The sequence below is a fragment of the Cinclus cinclus genome, chromosome 6 (genome assembly GCF_963662255.1).
Source record: "Cinclus cinclus chromosome 6, bCinCin1.1, whole genome shotgun sequence".
NCBI lineage: Eukaryota > Metazoa > Chordata > Aves > Passeriformes > Cinclidae > Cinclus > Cinclus cinclus.
In genome coordinates this window covers 25,824,756-25,845,452 of record NC_085051.1, presented here as the reverse complement: position 1 = coordinate 25,845,452, position 20,697 = coordinate 25,824,756, and the positions used below count along the sequence as shown (strand labels likewise).

Below are 20,697 nucleotides of genomic sequence, written 5' to 3'. Positions count from 1 at the left end.
GCTCAGTACCTTCTCCATCTGTTACCTGAGTTACATTATCCTGAATCCATTCCAGTCTGTATCCCAGGACATTATCTTTCAGTACATCTGGAGCCACACCTTCCCACTCCAAAATCAAACCAGGATCTCTTTGAATGACATGGATATTTTGAGGGGTGCTGTTTGGAGCTGAAAGCAGAGAACAGGACACAATCCTTGTGCAGGAAAATAAGGCACTAGCCAAACTGAAAATGGCAGTTCCACTCTCTTTTCTGAGAACATCCAGAAAAGAGAGGGTGTGAGGGGAGAAAACAACTTCTGCAAGCCATCAGCACTCTGTTGTTCCAAGTGGAGAAGGCAGGTCAGCACTTCTCAAGATCCCAAGAATCTCACAGAGCTAATGGGACCAGAAGCCCCATGCATAAGCCCAGTGACTGAGTCAATTCCTGTATCACCCATCATTGCTGTAAACCATATTTGACTGTGTATTATTGTTTTGTTCTAGGAGACCCTGAGAGTGGATGTGCAATCTAACAGCGTAACGTTTCCCGTACTGCAGAATCAGCAAGGAGTTAATGACATTGATAATTGTCTCTTTTTTCAGGTTCAGAACTGCTGTCATGTTCTTGTCTGCTGTTTCTTACCAAGCTCCAGGGTCTGGAAATAAATCCTGTCAGTGAAAGGGGAGTTGCCCATCTCATTGCTGCACTGCACACGGACGCTGTAGTTGGTGGAATGCTTCAGGCCTTGCACGGTGTAGGAAAAGGGTGGCACTGGGGTGACTTCAGTGGACACCTCCTGGCCATCTGGTGACTCAGCTACCTATGCCAAGAGTGAAACAGAGACGACTCTTACCATAAACAACATGGCTAACATGTCCACATGGATTAGAATTCATTTAATTGTCAGTTTAAGAAAGTGTAAGAATAGATATAGCACCAGTGGTGCTTAAAATACTGAAAAGGGAGTTGTCAAACTAAGAATCATGAAGTGACATCACTTGAGCTTTACAAAATTTTTCCACCAGATGAAAATCTGGTTCTGCATTTTAAAACATTTCCTTCCCTATGTTACAATTTCTACAGCTGATTATTATTCCTTTAAAGAAAACTAAATGTGCTTGTCACTTTGAGTAGTAGCAGCCGGCCTCTGGGGCTTGTTTAAATCTGGGCAATGAAAACCAGTAGAGTAACTTGCCTGTTGCCTACTGCCACCTTTCGCCAAACTCTTTTTTCCAGAAGTTAGTATATTTTCAATTTGTAGTGGATGAGAGACAATGATAGACATAGGTGGCTTGGTTCAACTAACCTGTTTCAAATTAAACCGAAAAGAAAATTCTTAGCACTCCTGCATCCCTTCTTTTTCCTGCTTCCAAATCTGAACTTTAAAGCAGCATGAATGTTAATTTAAATCTGATATCACCATGTGCTTTTAATGCACAGAGTCAGTGTTCTTACTTTTGTACTAGCAATAGCAGAAATCACTGCATAGCTCCCAGGCTCAGATTTTCTCCTCAAGTGCATACAAAATAGAAAAGCAGAGAGTAAAGCAAGATGTACTGACAAAAGTGAAAAAGTCATATGGATTTTATGTATTTTATATGGCAGCCTTTCTTCCTTTCTCACTGCCCTTCTGCTCGCTCTCACAAACACTTACGACACACTGATTTATTTGGCTGCTAGAAAGGAAGAAGCTCAAGTTTCCTGAATAGAAAAGCATATTGTTGTCATTATCGCTGTCATCCACAGCACGGAAAAATCAAGACAACTTTTTGTAAAACCCTCTCTGCTGGATGATGTGTTTCTGTTCAACACTCCCAGGGGCTGGTGCTCATGCATCTGACCCTTTCACACCCTGGCACTTGGCTTGTGTTAGCAGTCAGAAAACGCTGCCATTCCCTGCCCTGTCTCCAGGAGCAATCTGCTTGTCTGAACACGGCGCTCCTGGGGCACCCACTGCAATGCCCAAGTGCCACAAAAACACAGCAAACTTCCAATCTCCCTTCTCTTTCTGGGAGACTCCCAGCAGAAGTGCAGTCATGAGGAGCCAGGAACATGTGCATTTTCACATGGAAATGTAGGTCATTGCCTCACACAGGATCTCTCAACGTGGGAATCAGAGGAAGCATGGTATTCTGACAGTACAGGGTCATTGCCAAGTTATCCTGCTCCCAGACTCAAATGCAGGAACTCCATCCTCCCCAAATAGAACAGAATAGGCTTAGAAAAGGGGTGAGAGACTGCTGAGTTGACAGAAACTGGGCTGCTCTGGTTCAGCCTCTTTTCTACATGTCCCATCCCCCACCCCTGCCCCTGCCAAAAGTGAGAGGGAGAACTTAAACCCCAGAATGATTAGCATTGCAGCGTGCAAGCCAGAGAGAATAGGCTGTTCCAGCTTGAGATAACTAGCATTGTAAAACAGAAGAAGAAAACCATTTTCAACTGTGAACAAGAACAGAAGCAGCAACAAAACCCACAGACCAGGGCCAGCTGCATTCAGGAGCTCTTTCTGCCAGTGAGTTAAAACTAGATGATAATTTCCTTTACTTCTGAAATATAACAAACATCAGAGCATAAAACCTCTGGCTTCCCCCCGCCCAAATAAAAAGAGGACTGCAAGTAAATTAGCTAGACTGCTTCCAGTGTACCTTAAGTTTATAATCCTCCTCTGCATAGTTGGCAACACAGCATAGAAATTCCACTCCAGCTCAAAATGCTGCTGTAATGAGGTATGGAAAGATAGGGGCCTGGCAAATAAATCCATGGGGAATGTGTCTAGCTGTGTATGCACAGCCTGCTTTGGTATCACAATTTATTTTGTCACTGGGTTACCTGTTCTTTGATCTGATTCTACAGTTAAGTATGCAGGGATAGAAACTGACTCTGCCTGAGGTTGGACACATAGCATTGTTCTCACGAACTTCAAGAAGCAGACCAGTTTTTTAGAGATGTGGAGTACTCTGCACCTAGTGAAGCCACAGAACAGTAACAAGCTCGATTTTCTGAAAAGAACTGGTCTTTTCCAATGGAAAACCAATCAAGATTTAGAGACGGCTTAAAATTGCTCTGAAACATGCAAATAGGCCTGATCTTATACCAGAAAGTCCAATCTGCCTGCCTCCTGCTTCCATCATTCCTACCTTTCCTGTACCACATCCTATACTTTACAAGCTCCTCATCCTTTGGACTCATTGGTATGTCCGAATTCCTGCACTTTTTCTGGCATCATACAGCACAGGCCTGATTTGGAATGGGACTCACAAGCACCTGCACTGGAACAAGGTACCATGGGTCCCTGCTCCATGCAGGAAGGGTGAGCACCCTGCAGCCACAGCTGCTCTAGGCACTTCCAAACAGAGTGCTGTGTGCTTCATGTATGCTGCAGTGTAATAACCTGTATGGAGCAGCTGCCATGGAGAAACTGATGTGATAACCTGCTGGCCAGGAGAATGGGGCCAGTCTTTAACATAACTTCTGAGCATGAAGTTCATGACTTGCTCTTTGGCACCTCTGAGCTGCCTCCTTTAAGTTTTTATGCTTTAAGGCTGTGAAGTAAGAATTGAAACACTGCTAATAAGCTGGGAGAGCAAATGACAGGCAAAGAAATATCGTGGTTCAGGAGAGTCCTGTCATTCATGCAGAGCAGGGCACAACCCAGAGAGGCCATACCTGAAGAGTGCAAGAATGGAGAGGTGCACGGCCATCAAATCCTGGCACCCAGACCACGCTGGCATTGCTGCTGGTGACTTGGCTTACAGTTACATTGAGAGGCGGGAGAGGCATGGCTAGGAAGGAAACAAAGAGACCTTTCAGTGTACACAGAACTGAGCAGGTATTCACGTGGAAATGGAAGAGGCTCGAGGCTAAAAATTATGGCAATGAAATCACTAACAGAAATGTGGTAAAATATCACATCTTTAGAGAGAGTCCCTGACTTGTTGTGAATTAAACTATTATTTTAACATTGCACAAGCTTTTGTCAGCCATTCTCACACTGCCCATTCATGCACACAGGCAGAGGTTGATCTCTGATAGCAATGGCTGTGTGTGATATTTACACCTTTGCTACTCAGCTCTCTTCCCTGCCCCCTCCATTGCAGTGCATGACTCAGCCCTGCACACAGCTGCCTGTGGACCCACGTTGTGAACTAAATCAGGGCTTTAAAATCCCACCTTGGCTTCTCAGTCCAGCCTTTGACACCAGCTCTGCCAGCACCGGCTGGAGGGTGGTTTGCTGTAGTGACCTGGAGCTGGATTTGCAGTAGACCTCTCTGTGCCGCCTCCAGGTGTCCATTGCAAACTCCCACTGAAACAACCTGGGACAGAGCCTGGACTGAAAGCTGCCTTCTCAGGCTTGGGAAGAATAAACTCCGTTTTACAGAGGGGAAATTCAAGCCAAAGGGAGTGCCTGCTACACTGCCACACATGGCTGATACCACTCCACAAATTAAGGGCAGGGCCAGGAACAAAATCAGGATTCCAAGACTGGGCAGTTAATCAGATGCTCGCGCTTCCTACCACCACAGCACAGCACCAAACTGCTTGGCTTCCTTTTAGGATCCTTGATGCTTCCTTTTGACTTCTCCTTTCCTCTCAATATAATTCCATATATTTAATTCCTATCCTTCCAGTCACCATCTCTTTTTCACCTCTGAGTTTTCATTCAGAAACTTCACTCCTGACAAAATTAGCAGCTTCATGAATACTAAGGTCTCCCCGACCTTTTTCTCATATTAAAAAATTGTATGCTGATGCTTGTGACAGTTTTCCTGCAGCACCTCAATGAATTGTCCCCTCAGGAGTCCTCTTTCAGAAACCCCTCCTCAGGACAAGGCTCTACCTGCAGATTGAATTTTCCATGTCTCCTGAGTTGTATCCATCACAAAGCAGAATAGAAAAGTAATCGCAAACCAGGATTTCTCCAGCTGCATCTTCTACCCTGCCAGAGCACCTTTGCATTTCACTGCACCAAGGACAACCTCAATACTGCTGCCTTCAGCATATCCACCATCTTGCCATCCTGCAAATGAAATGCAGAGCCCAAACACTCAGGTCTCTGCAGAGGTCCTGGAGGAGAGGGATAGATGGGGACACAGATTAACCCTATAAAACCTTTGTTGCCTAGTTAACCAGTTACCAGGACCTGGCCTGGCACTTGGATAAGAACAGTGTGTGTGGGTGGGGCAGCAGACCAAGGTCTGGGAAGGAAGCTGGGCAATGAGTCCTTTGTTAGTTAACTTAAGACATTCCTGAATCTTTGTTTCATTCTCTTTTGATGCTTTGTGTTCAGGTCTATAAACTCCTAAAGGGGAAGAATCCCGCTTTTGGGTATTGTTCAAACATTGTCCATAACTCAAGTTTTTGCAGACACACTTCTAACTTTTGGGCTTAGCAACGTGTACTTTTCAACACGGGATGGCAGGCCTGAAGGAGGTACGTGCTGTGCCACCAGTGGGAAGAAATAATCAACTGCTAACACACGCCATGTGTAAAGGAGACGTGGCTGAGGAGGGCTGGCTTGCTAGCACCTTCCCCTAACTCTGCAGGCAAGGGCCAGATGCATTTTCCTGTCTTCTCTTGGGAAAAATCTGTGGGCGGCAGTTTCCTGTTGTGTTCTGAAACAGGGGATACAACCCTGAAAGTGTTAGCTGCACACATAAAGGAGAGAAAAGCCTGTCAGAAAACAGAGTGTTAACATAATGAGAGTTAACTTCCTCTGTGCTTAGAGAGTGGCTGAACAATGGGGCTTTGTAATGGCTGGGGACTGTGGGCTACAATAACAGTAATTTTCTGCTTGGAGTACACCCAGCACATTGTGGGCACTACAGAGAATAGATAATAAACAACAACAAGAGCAAATAGGAAGAAATGTTAACAGTTTGTCAACGTCCTAGCAAAAATATTTGCCTCTGGAAACACAGAAGAAGCTAATTGTTTAATAAATTGTAGAAAGATTTAAGAGGCCTCATTAGCAGATGGGTTTGTGTAAGAGAGGAAGGCCCTGAACATGCATGTGCAGACAACTACTCCCAGGAGTAACTTCATCAAATTCTGCATGTTCATAGGATCAAGAACTAAATAAACATTATTTGGGCCTGCCCTATTACTGCTGCATAGGAGCTTTGCTTTAATTTTAACAGGGCTATACTAGATCTTCAGATGTTTTCTATTTAGAAAAGCCTCATCACTTAGCCAAATTTACAACTACTTTTTTAGACATGCCTTTGAGGTATTACAGACATAGCCTTTATGACTACAGCACTGAACTTGCTATTCAAAACATGAATTTTTGTCTCTAGGACATACCACATGCTGGTGCAATGTTAGCTGCGTGACCAATGCTCTTTCTCAGCTCTAGAACATGTGTGTGTGTGATAGCAACATGTCCCTCCTAAACAGGCTGTATGGATTCATCATCAGATGATCCCTGAGGAACACTTTTCAGCTAAACATAGTTGTGGGAAATGAGAGAATTCTGAGGTCTTTACTCCATCTTATTAATGGTTAAAAATATAATCTGTATTAACATTAAAAACTTTAAAAGCTTGTTTATGCTAAATGTTTTTTCAAATTATGGCTTGGCAAGATTTTATAAAGTGTAATAGCTTTGTGAACTGAATTCTATCCCAGGATAAAATGTCCATAGAAGATATATTCTACAATAATTAACTCCTCTGTGTAGATAAGCTTTTAAGGCAACAACTCCAACTGGTTTTAAATTAAGTTATAAATCTTACTAGTCCAACGTCCTACATTCTTGGCATAGCAGTAACTACAATGTCCTGAACAAAAACACACTCCAAGAGCAGTAGAATACAGCTGGATTTCGATCTGTCCTTTAATGAACACTAGCTACTACAACTGTGAGTTCTGATACTGATACAGAGATAAAGGATTGCTTGTATTTGTGCTGAGCAATAAGCTTCCATTTGGAACAAATGATTTTTGTGCCATGCCTGTCCTGGAACTGATGCTCATGTAATTAAAAGTGCATTAAGGCATGGCTAAAAATTTAAATGCAGAAGCATCTCAATATGAACAAGAGGGGAAGAGCTGATTGCTCTCATTATCCCTGTTTCAGTTACCTGGAGGAACAGAGGAAATGTCACATCAGCCTGGAGACTTCCAAATGGCAACTGGTAATGCACAGGCTAGGAATTATTTGTTTTCAATGAGCTACTAAAGAGCAAAGAATTAAAAAAATAAAATTCATCCAGTGTAGATGAGCAGACCTTACTGGCCACTGGTGATCACCTTCCTCGACTTTTTTCAGCACCTAATGTGATGCTAATAATAGCAAGCAGAAGTAATGGCCTCTTTAGCTCTAACAAGACCCATCTATTCCCAAGAGGGAAAGATTTCCCTGCTACAAATTTATATCTGCTTTATCTCTCACAACTTAATCACCCCAGCTCTCTCCTTTTCAAGGAAAAGCTGTCATTCGACATCACATTTCCACTCCTGAATCAGATGTGGATTATTTTCAACAGCCTGGGGTATGCTCTGCATAGGAAGTGGGAACTGCTGTTGGAACACAAAGCATTGTTTTGACTGCTGAGAGCTCCAACCAGTGCTGGCAGCTTTGAGGCAACTCCTTGCACTAAGGAGCCCTACTTTCCCTCCCCAGAGAGCAAATTCCAGGACTTGCCCAGGCTCTTGCACTGAGTCTCTCACCTTTAATTTGAACAGTGGCAGTCCGAGATGAAGACAATCCCTTTACGTTGTGAGCTTCGCAGGAGAAAACTGTGCTTTGATTAATACCTGGAGATCAGCCAAGAAAAGGAAAGGAAACACAAACAGCTATATAATCCAGCTTCAACCTTCAGCAGAATTTAAATTATTTGTGACATCCAGCTCAAGTTGTACAGGCAGTTGGAGGGGTGAGCTGGGTGCCAATCAAAGGCATGCAAATTTCAATGTACCTAATGTGCTAAACACGCTTTTAATGGAGGGAGTGTGGCAATGTAGAAAAGCTTTCATGGAAGTGTCAGAAAGCACTGAAAAGGAAGGAAGAATCTGTCAGGACAGCAGCTCATAGTGCTCAGGTATTACAAGTCTGCTTCTCACATTCTGGTGAGCATCTTTGGAGCAAGGATTGTGCTGAACTGTGAGCTCACACAAAGCCCAGTGCTTTGGGCCTCAGCCTACACCTGAGCAACATTCATCTCCTAACTGGGCTATAATATAAGCCCAGGCAAACTTTTAATTAGGTGCTGCCTATTTCTAGTCAATCCCTCACTTTTCATCAGACTTTTGAAGACACACAAAAGAAGGGGAAATGCTACTGCATCAGCACTGAAACACTTTCCAAGGGTGATACAAGAATGTCTTCCGTGAATATCCATCCATCCATCCATCCATCCATCCATCCATCCATCCATCCATCCATCCCTCCATCCATCTCTCCATCCCATGGCATCATACTGACGTCTGGCTGCTCCAGGACACATACAGATATTGCAAATGAATCAGAATTGAGATAGATTTGCAAGGCTGCCCAGAGAACTGTGTCCAGCAACTACAGTCATGCAACTTAGCCCTCAGTTGTCTTAAAAGGATCTAGCTAAGAAAAGTTAATTCGCTCACTGTGGGCATACAATTTAGGAAGGAAGAACATTTCAGAGCTGCACAGAGCAGCTTGCACAGTGTCTCTGACCTTTGACTCATCTCCCAAGCCTGAGACTGACAGCACTGCAAGGAAGGTGAAATGGAAGAGAGGAGGGAGTGCTACTCTCATCTCTGTGAACAAGAGGAGGATGCTGCCAGCAGGCTGAAGGCCAGATAGCACAGCAGAGCAGCACCTGATGTGGTAGGCCTGTCCCAAGACAGAACCTAACACAGCCCTGCCCTGAGGAAAACACAAAACACACCACAAATCAGGAGCTGTGTGTTCCCTAGCACCATGTCAGCACTGCTTTCCAAATACAACATTGCTGAACCTTCTAAATGCTTGCTTTCTAGCCAAGTACTTTGTTACTATCTTCTTCAGAGCATGATATTTTCCTCAGCTGGCAATGCTTGTTTTCTTACCAACTGCCTTTTTAGACATGCTTTGGTAATCCAACCATGTAGGTTGTGTCCTGCTATGTTTTAAGTTGCAAAGTCAAGATATGCTCAAGGGACACCCCAAAGTGCACTGAAAGACGGTGTGTCCAAGGGGCATCCCAAAGAGCACTGGAAGCAAACAAAGGTGCTGATGACACTTAATATATAAAACAGAAATTCATTTGGAGAATCGGTAGGAGTAGATGTCTTTTTCAGGCTTCCAAGCCAATGCCCCCCAACAGATATTTTGTGAAGCACTGTAGGATGAGTTTAGTGGAAGAAGGGTGACTTATTTTTTTGTCTTTCCCCTCTTGACTATCCATCTTCTCAGTTTCCATTTCAACAGGCAGATTATATCATAAGGGAGCAGTTTTCATTTCCAACTCAGAACAGCATCGGTGGTTATGTAAGAGAGGGAGCAGATGATTAAAACCATTTCAAATCACAAATTATGTTTTGATTTGTGAATAAATGAGGTTCTAAGGAAAGCCTTAATAGGATTGTATAGCTCAAAGGATGGCCAAAGATGGACAAAAACTCACCCTGGGCGTAACTGTATTAACACTGATAGAGAGCACCTAGAGATGACTCTTAGTTGTAAAACCCGTTCTTTCTAAATAACGAGTCAGGCTGCTGAGAATAATAAAACAGTAGGAAAGAGAAAACATAACACAGGGCTGTTGGACAACTAACTACAATAAAGTTACTTTTAAGAGGTAACTACAAGAATAACTGCAGTCAGTTTCAGGTGGAGAGACATCACCCTTTTCTAAATGTCGTCTGAAGAGAAGCCCTAACACCTACTGGCTCCTGGGGAAAGCTCTGCTCTGGGGCAAACCTTGGTCTTGAAGGGTATCAACCAGCCCATTTGAGCTCTGATACAATCATTCTTGAAGTGTCAAACAATTGCATGAGGCAGTCAGATTTTAATGATAAGAGCATCCAGCGAGCCTGCAAGAATAGAGTTGGGGGTGGGTAAGAGGCGAAAGCAATGCGTGACAGGGCTGTGCACAGGAGGGGATGGCCTGTACTACACGTGAATGCTAGGAGAGTTCCAAGAGAAACAGCACCAACAGCCAGTTCATATAACCATGAACACCCTCCAAGTGGGGGAACAAGAGGCACCCAATGCATCATCTGTTCAATAGCATCTTTGACAAGAGTGCCAGTCACACAGCTCATGTGCCTCAAGCCAGCAGAAAACACACTGAACAAACATCACCACTCGATATAATCTTTGCATGTGATCATGACCACTTAACCCTTAATGCAGAGTTAAACATCATTCCCACACTATGTGGCTACCCCATGTACAGGGCATGATCAGAAGAGAGCTCTTCTCCTCTTCTGATGCTCCAAGTGATCCCCTGTATTGGCAGCAGCCTTACCTGACACATTTAAGATGGAGGGGGAGACGTCTGGAAGCCCCACTCTAGAGTCTCCCATCCACCAGACAATTGTCACTGGTTCAGGGGGGCCAACAGCAGCACAGGCCATATGAAATGGGGCATTGGGGGACACAGACACATCCTCAGGTTCCACAGTGAAGTAGGGCACACCTGGAAAAGCAACAGACAAGTGACAATAACTGGAGCAATTGCTCTTGTTTATTTCCACAAATACCAGTGCCCAACACTGGACATCCATCTGTCCTGCTGCTTGGCTGAATCCGACGCCCTCTAAGCCCTTCACCAAAAACCAACAGTCAGATATGCTGGATCACCTCAGGGCACAAGTGCCTCAACACTACTACTACTAGAAGTGAGAGAGAAAGAGCGCTTGCTTCGCACAGTGCCTTTGAAAAAACACTTTCAATTCAAGACTCCCCTATGAAACAGCTTTTAGTGGTAGTATTTTCTCAATTTTTCAGCTGGAGAGATTGGAGTTTAAAGAGGCAACAGTCAATAACTTTACTGGTGGCAGACATACACTTTAAAAGGCAGCTAATCCAGCTGCAGATACTTCTTGACATGCATTAAAAACTGAAGCTTGAGAAAGTGTTGAACCACCGGCTTTAACAAACCCATGAATGAGGAAAGAATCCCCGCAGTGAGAGGCTGGGAGCATTTACAATGCTCTCTCTGGAGCTTAATTGAATGGAGATGCCTTCCAGCACACTCTGACACCACGACAACCAGGCTGCCTTGGAGTCAGGGGTAATTTGTTTCAGAGCTGAAGGCTATCCACGGACACAGCTCTCTCGGTAATTATCTGTTCCCCACCATGGAAAGACTCTTGGTTGGTACAACAGGTATCAGATTAGGCCCATGGGGAGCAAAACACATCTGCACTGCTACCTACCTTAGGTCATCTCTAAGTGGTAATAGCTGAGTGTAATTCGACACATCAAGAGATGTGGCTCCTCTTATGGGCAATGCCAAAACTCTCATGGTTTCAGTTCTCCAAACCACTGGCACGGATTTCACCAGCCATCAGCAGCAGTGCTGACCATGCAGGACAGCCAGTATGTACTTCTGGTGGTTGGTGGAAGAGCTGAAGGCCCAGAGAAATGTTCAGCTCCCTTTTATACAGAAATCTTCGTGTGACAAACACTGCTGCTACCAACAGCACTTGCCCCAACCAAAATCAGGTATTCTCAGCTGGAAAAAGCTTGTTCTGGAAACTGCTGGTCTGTTGCCTCAAAGAAACAAAAGAACTGACAACATTGTGCTGAAATTACACTGTCCCTGGCCAAAGATGACAGGCCCAAGCACCTCCACCAGCAGACAATTAATACAGGTGCCTAAATAGGGATTTGGAAGCCTAAAACTTGACATTTCCCCCACGCTACAGCCAAAAGTGCTTTTCTGTCTTTCCCTGACTGTCCAGTCACTGTGTCTTTCAGGTAGAAGTTCCTTTATGCCTTCCTTGCCTCCTTCACTTAGAGTAGTAAGCAAACAAACAGACTAAACTCGAGTCTCTTGAGGAATGACAATGCCTATCTGTGCAAAGGCTATTGTTCAGGACAGGTATATCCTTCATCATGGCATACTGCTTGTTTTTGCTGACATATTTTACTTCATTTTTTTATTGCATTTATACATAAAAAAAATGAGTAAGCTTTTGAGATACCAGCTGTGTCACCTCTGCCTGCTTTGCCCTCCTTCTCCAAGAAAGATTAGAAGGGAAATTAATCACCGTTTCTCTACCTGTGAGCAGGATCCCTGCCTCCTGTCCATTTGTCATGACACCCCAGGTAAACTTTCAGGAAGATCCTGCCCAGCTCGGCAGGTTTTCTCACTTTGGAAGCAGCTAAACAGAGCAGACAAGACCACAATTAAAAACTTTCATAGTTGAGTGAGTGCAGCTGACTCATCCAGCTGAGGAACTCGCACTGCCCCGTCTGTATGTTACCTGGACAGCTCACTACCTGTGACACCTTTAGACTCCTAGGTCAGGGTACAAGAGATGAGTGTCAGCACATAGCTTTCACAGATGCCCCATGGAGACACTGAGCAGCCAGCAGTCAGGAAATCAGTGGCAAAACTAGGAAATTATTCCCCCCTTCCAACAGCATCCAACCTTTAAGGCTGCTTTTTATGTACAGAGCTCAGTTTTAAGACAGTGTTGATTCAGTGGAATGCATCCACATGGGTGTGGCTTGGTCTCTGACTGTAGCCACAATGGGAGCTAGCAGCCCCAGGAACAGCCACATAATCAGAGGTGTAATTTCAGATAGAAAGTTCTGTAAGAAACACAATCCATTTTTTTAACACTCTACCGTGTGCCTCTGAGATCACCCCTCCAGGCATCAAACACTATCATGTTCTCAGTAAGGCCAGAGACCAGCTTCTAAACCAGAAAACAGGTTCAAATCAATTTTGGTTTTGTAAATTCTAAGTGTTTCATAAGATCAAACATTTTTATTACAAAGACAGTTCAAATACCATTGCTAGAAAATCTGGCAGATACAGAAAACCTAAGCAGATATTATACAGCATAGAAATCCACTCAAGCTCACTTCAAGTTAGATCACCATTAGTCCACATTGGTTTGTGTGCCATACTGAAGCATGTCAGCACCTACTGAAGGCTGCAAATCAACAGAGGAAAGATCCTCTTTCAGTCAGAGGACAGTTGTTATGGATAGAGCAACCACTGTGACCCAAAGCTGGCATGTCCAGGGAAGAAATACACAGAGATAACAGCAAAAGTTGGTCTGATAGGCTTTTGCATTCCCAGGTGTTTTCTTACATTAAGAGCTGACACATTTTTTAAACTCCACCCCTTATCACTACTTGTTAATTTTTAATTTTATCCACCAACTCCCTTTACACATGACTATATGCCCAGTTCAACTGCCTTCTGCCATACTTGTTTTTCTCATAAAGGCAACTGGTTGCATTTTTTCACTTCTGCTGTAAGCTTCAGCCTTCATTCTCAACACACTTTGCCTCACATAACTGCAGCTGTTTTTTTGTGACTTTGATACTTTTTGCCAGTGCAGTCCAGAAGGGCAGCATGGTTTTTTCAGACAGCTTAGCACACTGAGCTACGCAATCACTCCTAATACCCCCACCATGCAAACATAGCCACCTCTGGAGCAGGCCATGGTAATTGGATAGAAATAGAAACTCTGCACAAGAGTTTTAAGCTGTAAACAACATTCTCCAGTAGAAACTACACCTGAAAATTCAGGTGGACAAAAGCCTGGAATTTATGGAAGGCAGAATGTGTTACTCTTCTTGTGAGAGCTGCTATGAATATTTCCATGCTCTGAGTGAGTGAGACCTTTTGCTGTAAAACACCCAAACTACATCATCTCCCACAACACCCTCCCTTGCTCCCCAATATTTAGGACTGTCAATTCGGCTCTGGGCCCAAAATATTACCAAATACATCCAAAAAACTACTTCTTGCTGCAAATGCATTCTTCTGTCAACTTCTCAAACAAATATCAAGCCATCCTATGACCACTAGCTTCTGAGGATCTAACAGAATCATGGCTCAAGTGAAATGAAACTAGAGAAAGAAAGAAGCCACCAATCTACACTGCCTTGGGTGACTTTTGGGAGGCCATGAAGAAGCCATTCTTATCAGACAACCCCGGACAGAAAAGAGCCACGTGGAGCAGTCACAGCTATGAAGTGCTGATGTACAGCACTTCACCACTGGGTTAAAACTCACCATTGGCTTAAAACTGTACTTTGCCCACAAAGACCTGTTTGGCTGACACACAGAAAGACTGTGACCCTGCTTAGAGAAGTGGGTTGAACCAGATGAGCCCCATGGATCCCTCTCAATCTGAATTATTCACCATTCTATGAATTATTTAGAGATGACCACAACAATGCATTTAAAAGCTGGGAAGAAATGTGCTTGCATGAAAAGATCTTGTTTCCTAACATGCCAAAATAAAACCAGAAGGCAATGAACTGACAGCTCTGCTCTTTGAAGCAGTTCTCCTACTCCTCTTACTCCTGCTCCGTAGAGATCTCCCTGCAGTCAGCAGCAATGGTTCAGAGCCAAGAAGCCTGTCTGGAGCAATCTGCTCTCACTACTTCAACCTAGAGCATATTGGTGGGTCAGCCCTGGAAGGAAACCAGCACTACTACTCCTCCTTACCTTCCACTATGAGCCACACTTGTTGTGATTCTTCCTTCTTCCCCCCGTTCTCAACCTGGCACCAGTACTTCCCAGAATCTGTCCGCTCGACGGATTTCAAGCTGAAAAAAGTCAAAAGCCATATCGATATTTTATGTGGATAAAGCATGTTTTTGCCCCAAAGGACCCTCCAGTGTTTGGCAAACCAGATGCATGGAAAACACCCACTGAGACACAGCCAGCTCTGGGGAGGAGATCAACAGCCAGCCAGCACAAAGCACATGGCAAAACAGCAGAGATGGGAGGCTCCTCTCTAAAGTGGGTGGAGAGAGAGTCCTTGCAGAGCAGACAGTCTTCCTCCAAAACATCCTCGCAGAAAACCAGTCATCTGTGTCCTCTGAGGATAGGAAGGGGTCATCTCCATCCTGAATCATGACTCTAGCTAGCCTTCAAGTGTGACAGCTTGGCCTACAACATCTGTGCTAGCAGGAAACTCCACACTGCAAACCTCCAGCAACTGCTTTGCCTCAGGTGACAAGACTGGCAACAGCCTCACACAGGAACAGATGGGTCAGACAAGGGTCCCCCTCACCTCCACTGCGCTCGGCACTACTCTGATCCCAAGAGTGGCTCGCTCTGCAGAACTCCTTGGGCCTCCCAGTTTGTGATTTCAAGGGGTTATGCTGGTGCATGGTGAGCAAGGGCAGAATTTGGCCTCAAAGCAACAAGATCTCAGCTACCCAAGGCAGCAGTGTGACTCTGAGATCCCGTCAGTGCACCTTGGCAGACTGCTCCCCATGGGACATGCAGCCATGTGTCTGCTGCCATGCAGGGATTCTGCACAGAGCTGATGCCCACCTTTCTAACGCTAGCAGTCCTCCTGGAGAAGGGGAAGGACGTCCCAGGAAGGAAGACAGAAAGGGGAGAGTGTTTGCCGAAATGCACAAAATGGACCCACTAGAGCCTGATTTTCAGAGCTGGACCTTCAAATGGCATCAGCTGTCCTGCCGTGTTCTGAAACACAGTGATCACAGCAGAGGGTCACACGTGGGTGGTAGAAAGTATCTCTTTAGAAGAGAGGAAAAAGGAGAGAAAGATTCAGATACATCCAGATTTAGCACCCTAATTCTCTGGTGCTGCAGAGAATTCCCAGTGGAGTAAAACAAGAGGCAAGAAGAGAACAGAATGAGATTGTGAAGGACAGAGTTAACTAGTGGAACTGGGGGGAAGTAAACAGTATCATTTCAAGACAAGTTGTTTCCACAACATAATGTTATGCAATAGTTTTACTGTGCACAGATGTTTTTTCCTACCAAAATGTTTCTTACAGACAAGCTTTAACACAAAGACTTTTAGTCTTTGGAATTGGAAACTCTGTGCAATGTCAATCCAAGAAATGTGTTAGGAGATGAAGCCAGAGCTCAGGGAAGAGTGATTCTCAGTCAGTCAACAATTTTGAGCTCTCGTGGTATTGGTATATTTGCCTGCACAAGCTCTTTTAATACATTAAAAAAGACAGAGAAGAACCTTGGGTCTCGTTTATCTCAGTACTTCCAGAACTAGCTGACATCCCTCTTCTGCTGAAATAAAGGTATAGAGATTTGCTTTGCACAAGAGTTTTATGCCTCTGAATGGGGCAGGACTGATATCAAGTAGTGTAAACGTATTAGGAATAAATTAGGATTCACTGCAAAATGAATCAGGGATGTTTCAGAGGACAAACGCTCCTCCCCAAAGAAAGGAAGGGGATAGAGTCCTGTGAGTCTCATTTCAATCAACAATCCTCACCCTTTAGGCAGACTGACAGCTCAAGAGAGAAAGAGAACAGGATGAGCACGAGAAGAAAACCTATTTATACTGCTGCATGGCAGAACAAGATGAACAAACGAAGCAAGACCATCCTTTCACCTTGAAGTCACGTCTCAAGCATTACAAGCATTAGCAAAGCACCTGTCCCCACAGTAGTCAGAAAACCAATATGATTCTAGTGGATAAAATCTCAGCGCTCAGTGGCTTCGGTTCTGCTCTCAGTTATGTCCTTGCCACGCAGTGAACTGCAGACCTAAGAACTCTACCCCACTGAGGGCACTGCAGTTGCAGAGAAATAGCTGACAGCAGAAAACTGTGCAATAGTTTCCATGTTATTCTTCCTTCTCTGCATCTGTTGTACCTGAGGAAGCCGATCCAGTGTTCTTCATCTACTGGAATGTACACCTGGTCTACGCTTTGCACCACTGCTCCGTCCTTGATCCACAACATCTCGGGATCTTCCATTCCCTCGAGGCTGCAATTTAGTTTCACGGGCTGACCCTGGGACACCTTTAATTTGATTGGAGGTCCTGTAAATTTCATACCTAAAAAAAAAATACTACTCCGCCCCACCCCCAGAAGAAGGGGGGTTGGAGTACAGCAAATTACTCTAGGTTGGTGGTCTGGAATTACATACCCTACCAGCACACACTGCAGAGGAGTGTGTTAGTCTCAGCACTGCTCTACTATGTCTGCTAAGCAATAGGCAAATGCAAGCACTGAAAGCACAATTGCTGGAGAAAAGTGGTGGTTCAGTGTGTACATGGGAATTTTTTCAACTTGTGTAACAGCAGGGTGATGTTCTGCAGAGCAGTGCCCAAGCAGAGATACACAGAAACGCCGGGAGCTTTGTCGTGTCAGTGATCCAGCAGCGCTAACTGCATCCATTCAACATGCTACCACACCTCCCTCTTTTCCCCAGGCCTGGATTTATGCTACGGAGTTCTTGTGCTGCTAAGAAATCATCATGCTTGCTACATTGTATGCATTTGTAAAGAGCTTGGATATGAGAAAGAATCAATTATGTCTTGTTACTCAGCATACACTGTTCTCCTGCCTTACAGAAAGCTTCTCTACAATTTGCAAAACCCATGAAAGCAAAGCCTATTCCACAGAATACCTCACTGAGGAGCAGAACTGTTTAGAGAACAGATATTTCTGTCGCGTGATGTGGGTGTGTGCTGAATGAGCTGCCTGGAGGACCCTTCAGTCCAGCCAAGGGACCACACTGTACCCAGAGCTACACCATCGCGACCCCAGAGCAGCAGGGACAGAGCTGGTGAAGCTGCTCAGGTTTATGTTGACACAGAAGTGATCGGAATTTGGCCCGGAGCACTGTTACATGTGTAGGTGGATGGGGAGTGTTTCCCTCAAGCAGAGCGAATGTATGGAATTTGTTACCATGAGAAGACACGGAAGCCAACTATCTAAGCTCATTTAAGAAAGACAGGCATATAAAGGAGGAACCAGACGATCAAAGGAGACCGTGGGAAAGCAGGAAGGTAGCAAATAAATGTAAAGTTAGTTTTTGTTAGGGAGAGTGGCTATTTCCTACGCAGTGGCATAGGACTGACAGACCAGAACACATCTAGCCTAGTCCAGCAGTATTATGCCCTGGCAGTGGACTCCACATCCTTCAGAAAAAAATTACTCCATCACTCTTGCCTGGCCATGTATCACAGTACATTGCAACTTCACCCAGTTCACTGCTCAGTCAGCTTCTCACAGGATGCCTTGCTAGCTCACAGAGCCAGTCAGAAAGTGCTGCTTAGTGAGCAGCCCTGTAGCTCCCAAACTCTCTTACAGCCTTTCCGGTGATCCAACACAGATTTCAGATGTGCCGCTTCCCTTCTTGCTAAAATGCCACCCTCCCACAGCCATGAGGGCACCACCACAGGACAGAGGAGCAGCAGAGGAACTCCCAGCGTGGTTGTGACAGCTGGGAGAAGGGGAACCAGTACTGTGGGACCAAGCCAGTGCTCTGCCGCCAGCAGCCTGTACCCAGATGAGTATCAGCAGTCTAGGAGAAAACTCAAAACACAGGCAGAAGATCTTTACTCCTTTCCTTAATGAGATTCCCCAGCCGGTTTCCCAAAACTCAGTCTTTTGCCTTTTTGTCTGGTGTTACTCATTTAGCAAATTCATGAAGAGCACTGGAAAATGGGCAAGCTGATCATTTGAGTTTAGTTGCTACAGCTTATTTTCTGGGCTAAAGATTTGGTCACCTTGGGTGAGGATAGAACCTCACATTACTTAACTCAAATGTAACACAAACAACATATCTTGGTGCGTGCCAGAAAGCATCCTCCCTTTCACCACTCACAGTACTGAAAGACAACATGAAAGCCTCACAGCAGCTCTCTCTGTGTTTCAGGAAACTGACACAGTCAGGCTGCTACATGCGCACAAACTGACAGACATTTTCATTACAGGTGCCTTCACGGAAAAGTCAAACTATTCAGCATCCTTCAGACCGCCCTGCTGAAGGAGTTAGCCACATATTAAACCAGGAAATATTGCTAAAGATCCTTTATGGTTTTCAGTTAGCAGAGAAATCAATGATGTAGGAAATTAACATAGAGTAAAAGTGTTCAGAGTTGTACATACTGTCAAAGTATAATCCCTCCATTAATTTCAACCGAAATGAAGAATCACAGATCAGGTATTTTTAATAACTTTATAGGTCAAAAATGCAGTTTTGGCTGCAGCATCTCTTCCTGCAGGTATCAGGAAGAATCACATAGGAGGCAAATAGGAATTTTAATTTCCACTTATTCCTCGTTTTACTCTCCCACTCACTATTTCTCATCTGACAGCATTCTTGACTGTGCAAGAAGTAATTTCATCCAAATAGGTTCCGCCAAGCCTACCTGTAAGAGCTGCAGATTGAGAAATGTATAGACAGGAAACAGAATGGTATTAAATTTCTTATCAAGCAGTTGTCTGAATTGACAGCAAGTGAACACACTAATTGTCAAAATACATGACACATCTGTTTGTTTGTTTTTTACACCCGATACCTCTGAATATTTTAATTCCTAGGAACAGAATATGTTTTTTGTGATGGGAGTGGAGAGAGAGGAAGACGTCTGCTCATGCATGCCAGGGTAAAGGCTTTTTGCTCCTCAGGACACTAATCTAGCGATCCAGCCTGTGCCATAGCCTCCCCAGCTCCGTGTCACTGCACGCACCCCGCTCCACACACAGCGCGGAGCCCAAACTCCCGCTGAAGTCGGGAGGAGGTTGGCCGGGGCTCCGAGACGCTCCAGCACGCTGACTTTCCCGGCCGACTAGGGGGTGAAACTTCGGAAAATGAGTTCATGAAGGGAAAAAAAAAAAAAAATCAACCAGCAAAAGCCACTCAGGAATGCGTTAGCGCCCGGCTTTCCTCGGCGACGGCCCGCGCTAGGCACATACCAGTGCAATGCCTCCGCAAACACCGGGGAGGATTACTCGCTACTCTCTACTCGCAAGCGGGCGAGGCTCGCACAGCCCGGGCTCCCCGCCGGCACCGCCGGCTCCCGAGCGCCACGTCGCTGGCCCCACAAACACGGCGGAGCCGTCCGTGCCCGGCCGGGAGGGGCAAAATGCGCCTGCCCCGACCACCACCTGTGGCCGTCCGAGGCTCCGTGGCCGCCGAACCGGGAGGACCAGGCGCCCCGGTGCCGCGCCCGGCCCCTCCTGCCCGGCGACCCTCGGCGGGCTGCGGACACTCGCAGAGGTGGCGGGGCGGGAGCTGCCCGCGGAGAGACCCGGCCCGGCGGCAGGAGCCGCGCCCCGCAGCCCCTCCTGCCGCGCCCGGGGTCTCGGGGAACAGTGCCCCGCCGCCACCGGGCCGTCAACCCCGCTCACCTGCCACGGCAGCGACGTCCCGGAGTGCCGCAGCCCAGAGTCCCAGCACGAGGAGCCGCGGGATCGCCATGCTCCGCTTCAGCTCCATCGCTCCCGCATCACCATCCTCCCCCTCCGCTCCCGGCGCCGCGGGGGGCTCGCACCGCCCGGGCAGGCGGCGGTGACAGCGCCTGCGGCTGGGGGAGCCCCGCGTCGCCGTCCGATACCGGGCTCGCCCGGGAGGCTACGGGGACGCTCAAACTTCTGGCTCCGACCGGGGCGAGCCTGGGGAAAACCTGCTGCGGGCCGACGGCACGGGTCGGTGGGGTCGGGTCGGGTCCGCTGCGGTCCGGTCGCCGCCGCCGGGCGATCTCCACCTGCCGGCTTGGCCGCCGCGGCGCCACTCTGCGGGTCGGTCCGTCCGTCCGTCCCTCCGTCCGTGCCTGCCCAGCCGCCGCCGACTCCTTCAGGAAATGGCGCTCTCGGGCGGT

At 46.1% G+C, this 20,697-nt stretch overlaps 1 protein-coding gene across 1 annotated transcript in view; it reads right to left on the bottom strand.

Annotated features, from left to right (window-relative positions):
- TYRO3 (TYRO3 protein tyrosine kinase) overlaps positions 1-20,315 on the bottom strand; it is a 39,067-nt gene extending 18,752 nt beyond the window's left edge. Inside the window, exons 1-8 of the mRNA XM_062494787.1 lie at positions 20,228-20,315; positions 16,737-16,920; positions 14,588-14,688; positions 10,412-10,582; positions 7,653-7,739; positions 3,648-3,763; positions 624-801; positions 26-168 (exon numbers count right to left, since the gene is read on the bottom strand). Of these exons, the coding sequence (XP_062350771.1) occupies positions 26-168; positions 624-801; positions 3,648-3,763; positions 7,653-7,739; positions 10,412-10,582; positions 14,588-14,688; positions 16,737-16,920; positions 20,228-20,315 (1,068 nt within the window). The remainder of the gene's footprint in view (positions 1-25; positions 169-623; positions 802-3,647; positions 3,764-7,652; positions 7,740-10,411; positions 10,583-14,587; positions 14,689-16,736; positions 16,921-20,227) is intronic.
- Between the last annotated feature and the right edge of the window lie 382 nt (positions 20,316-20,697).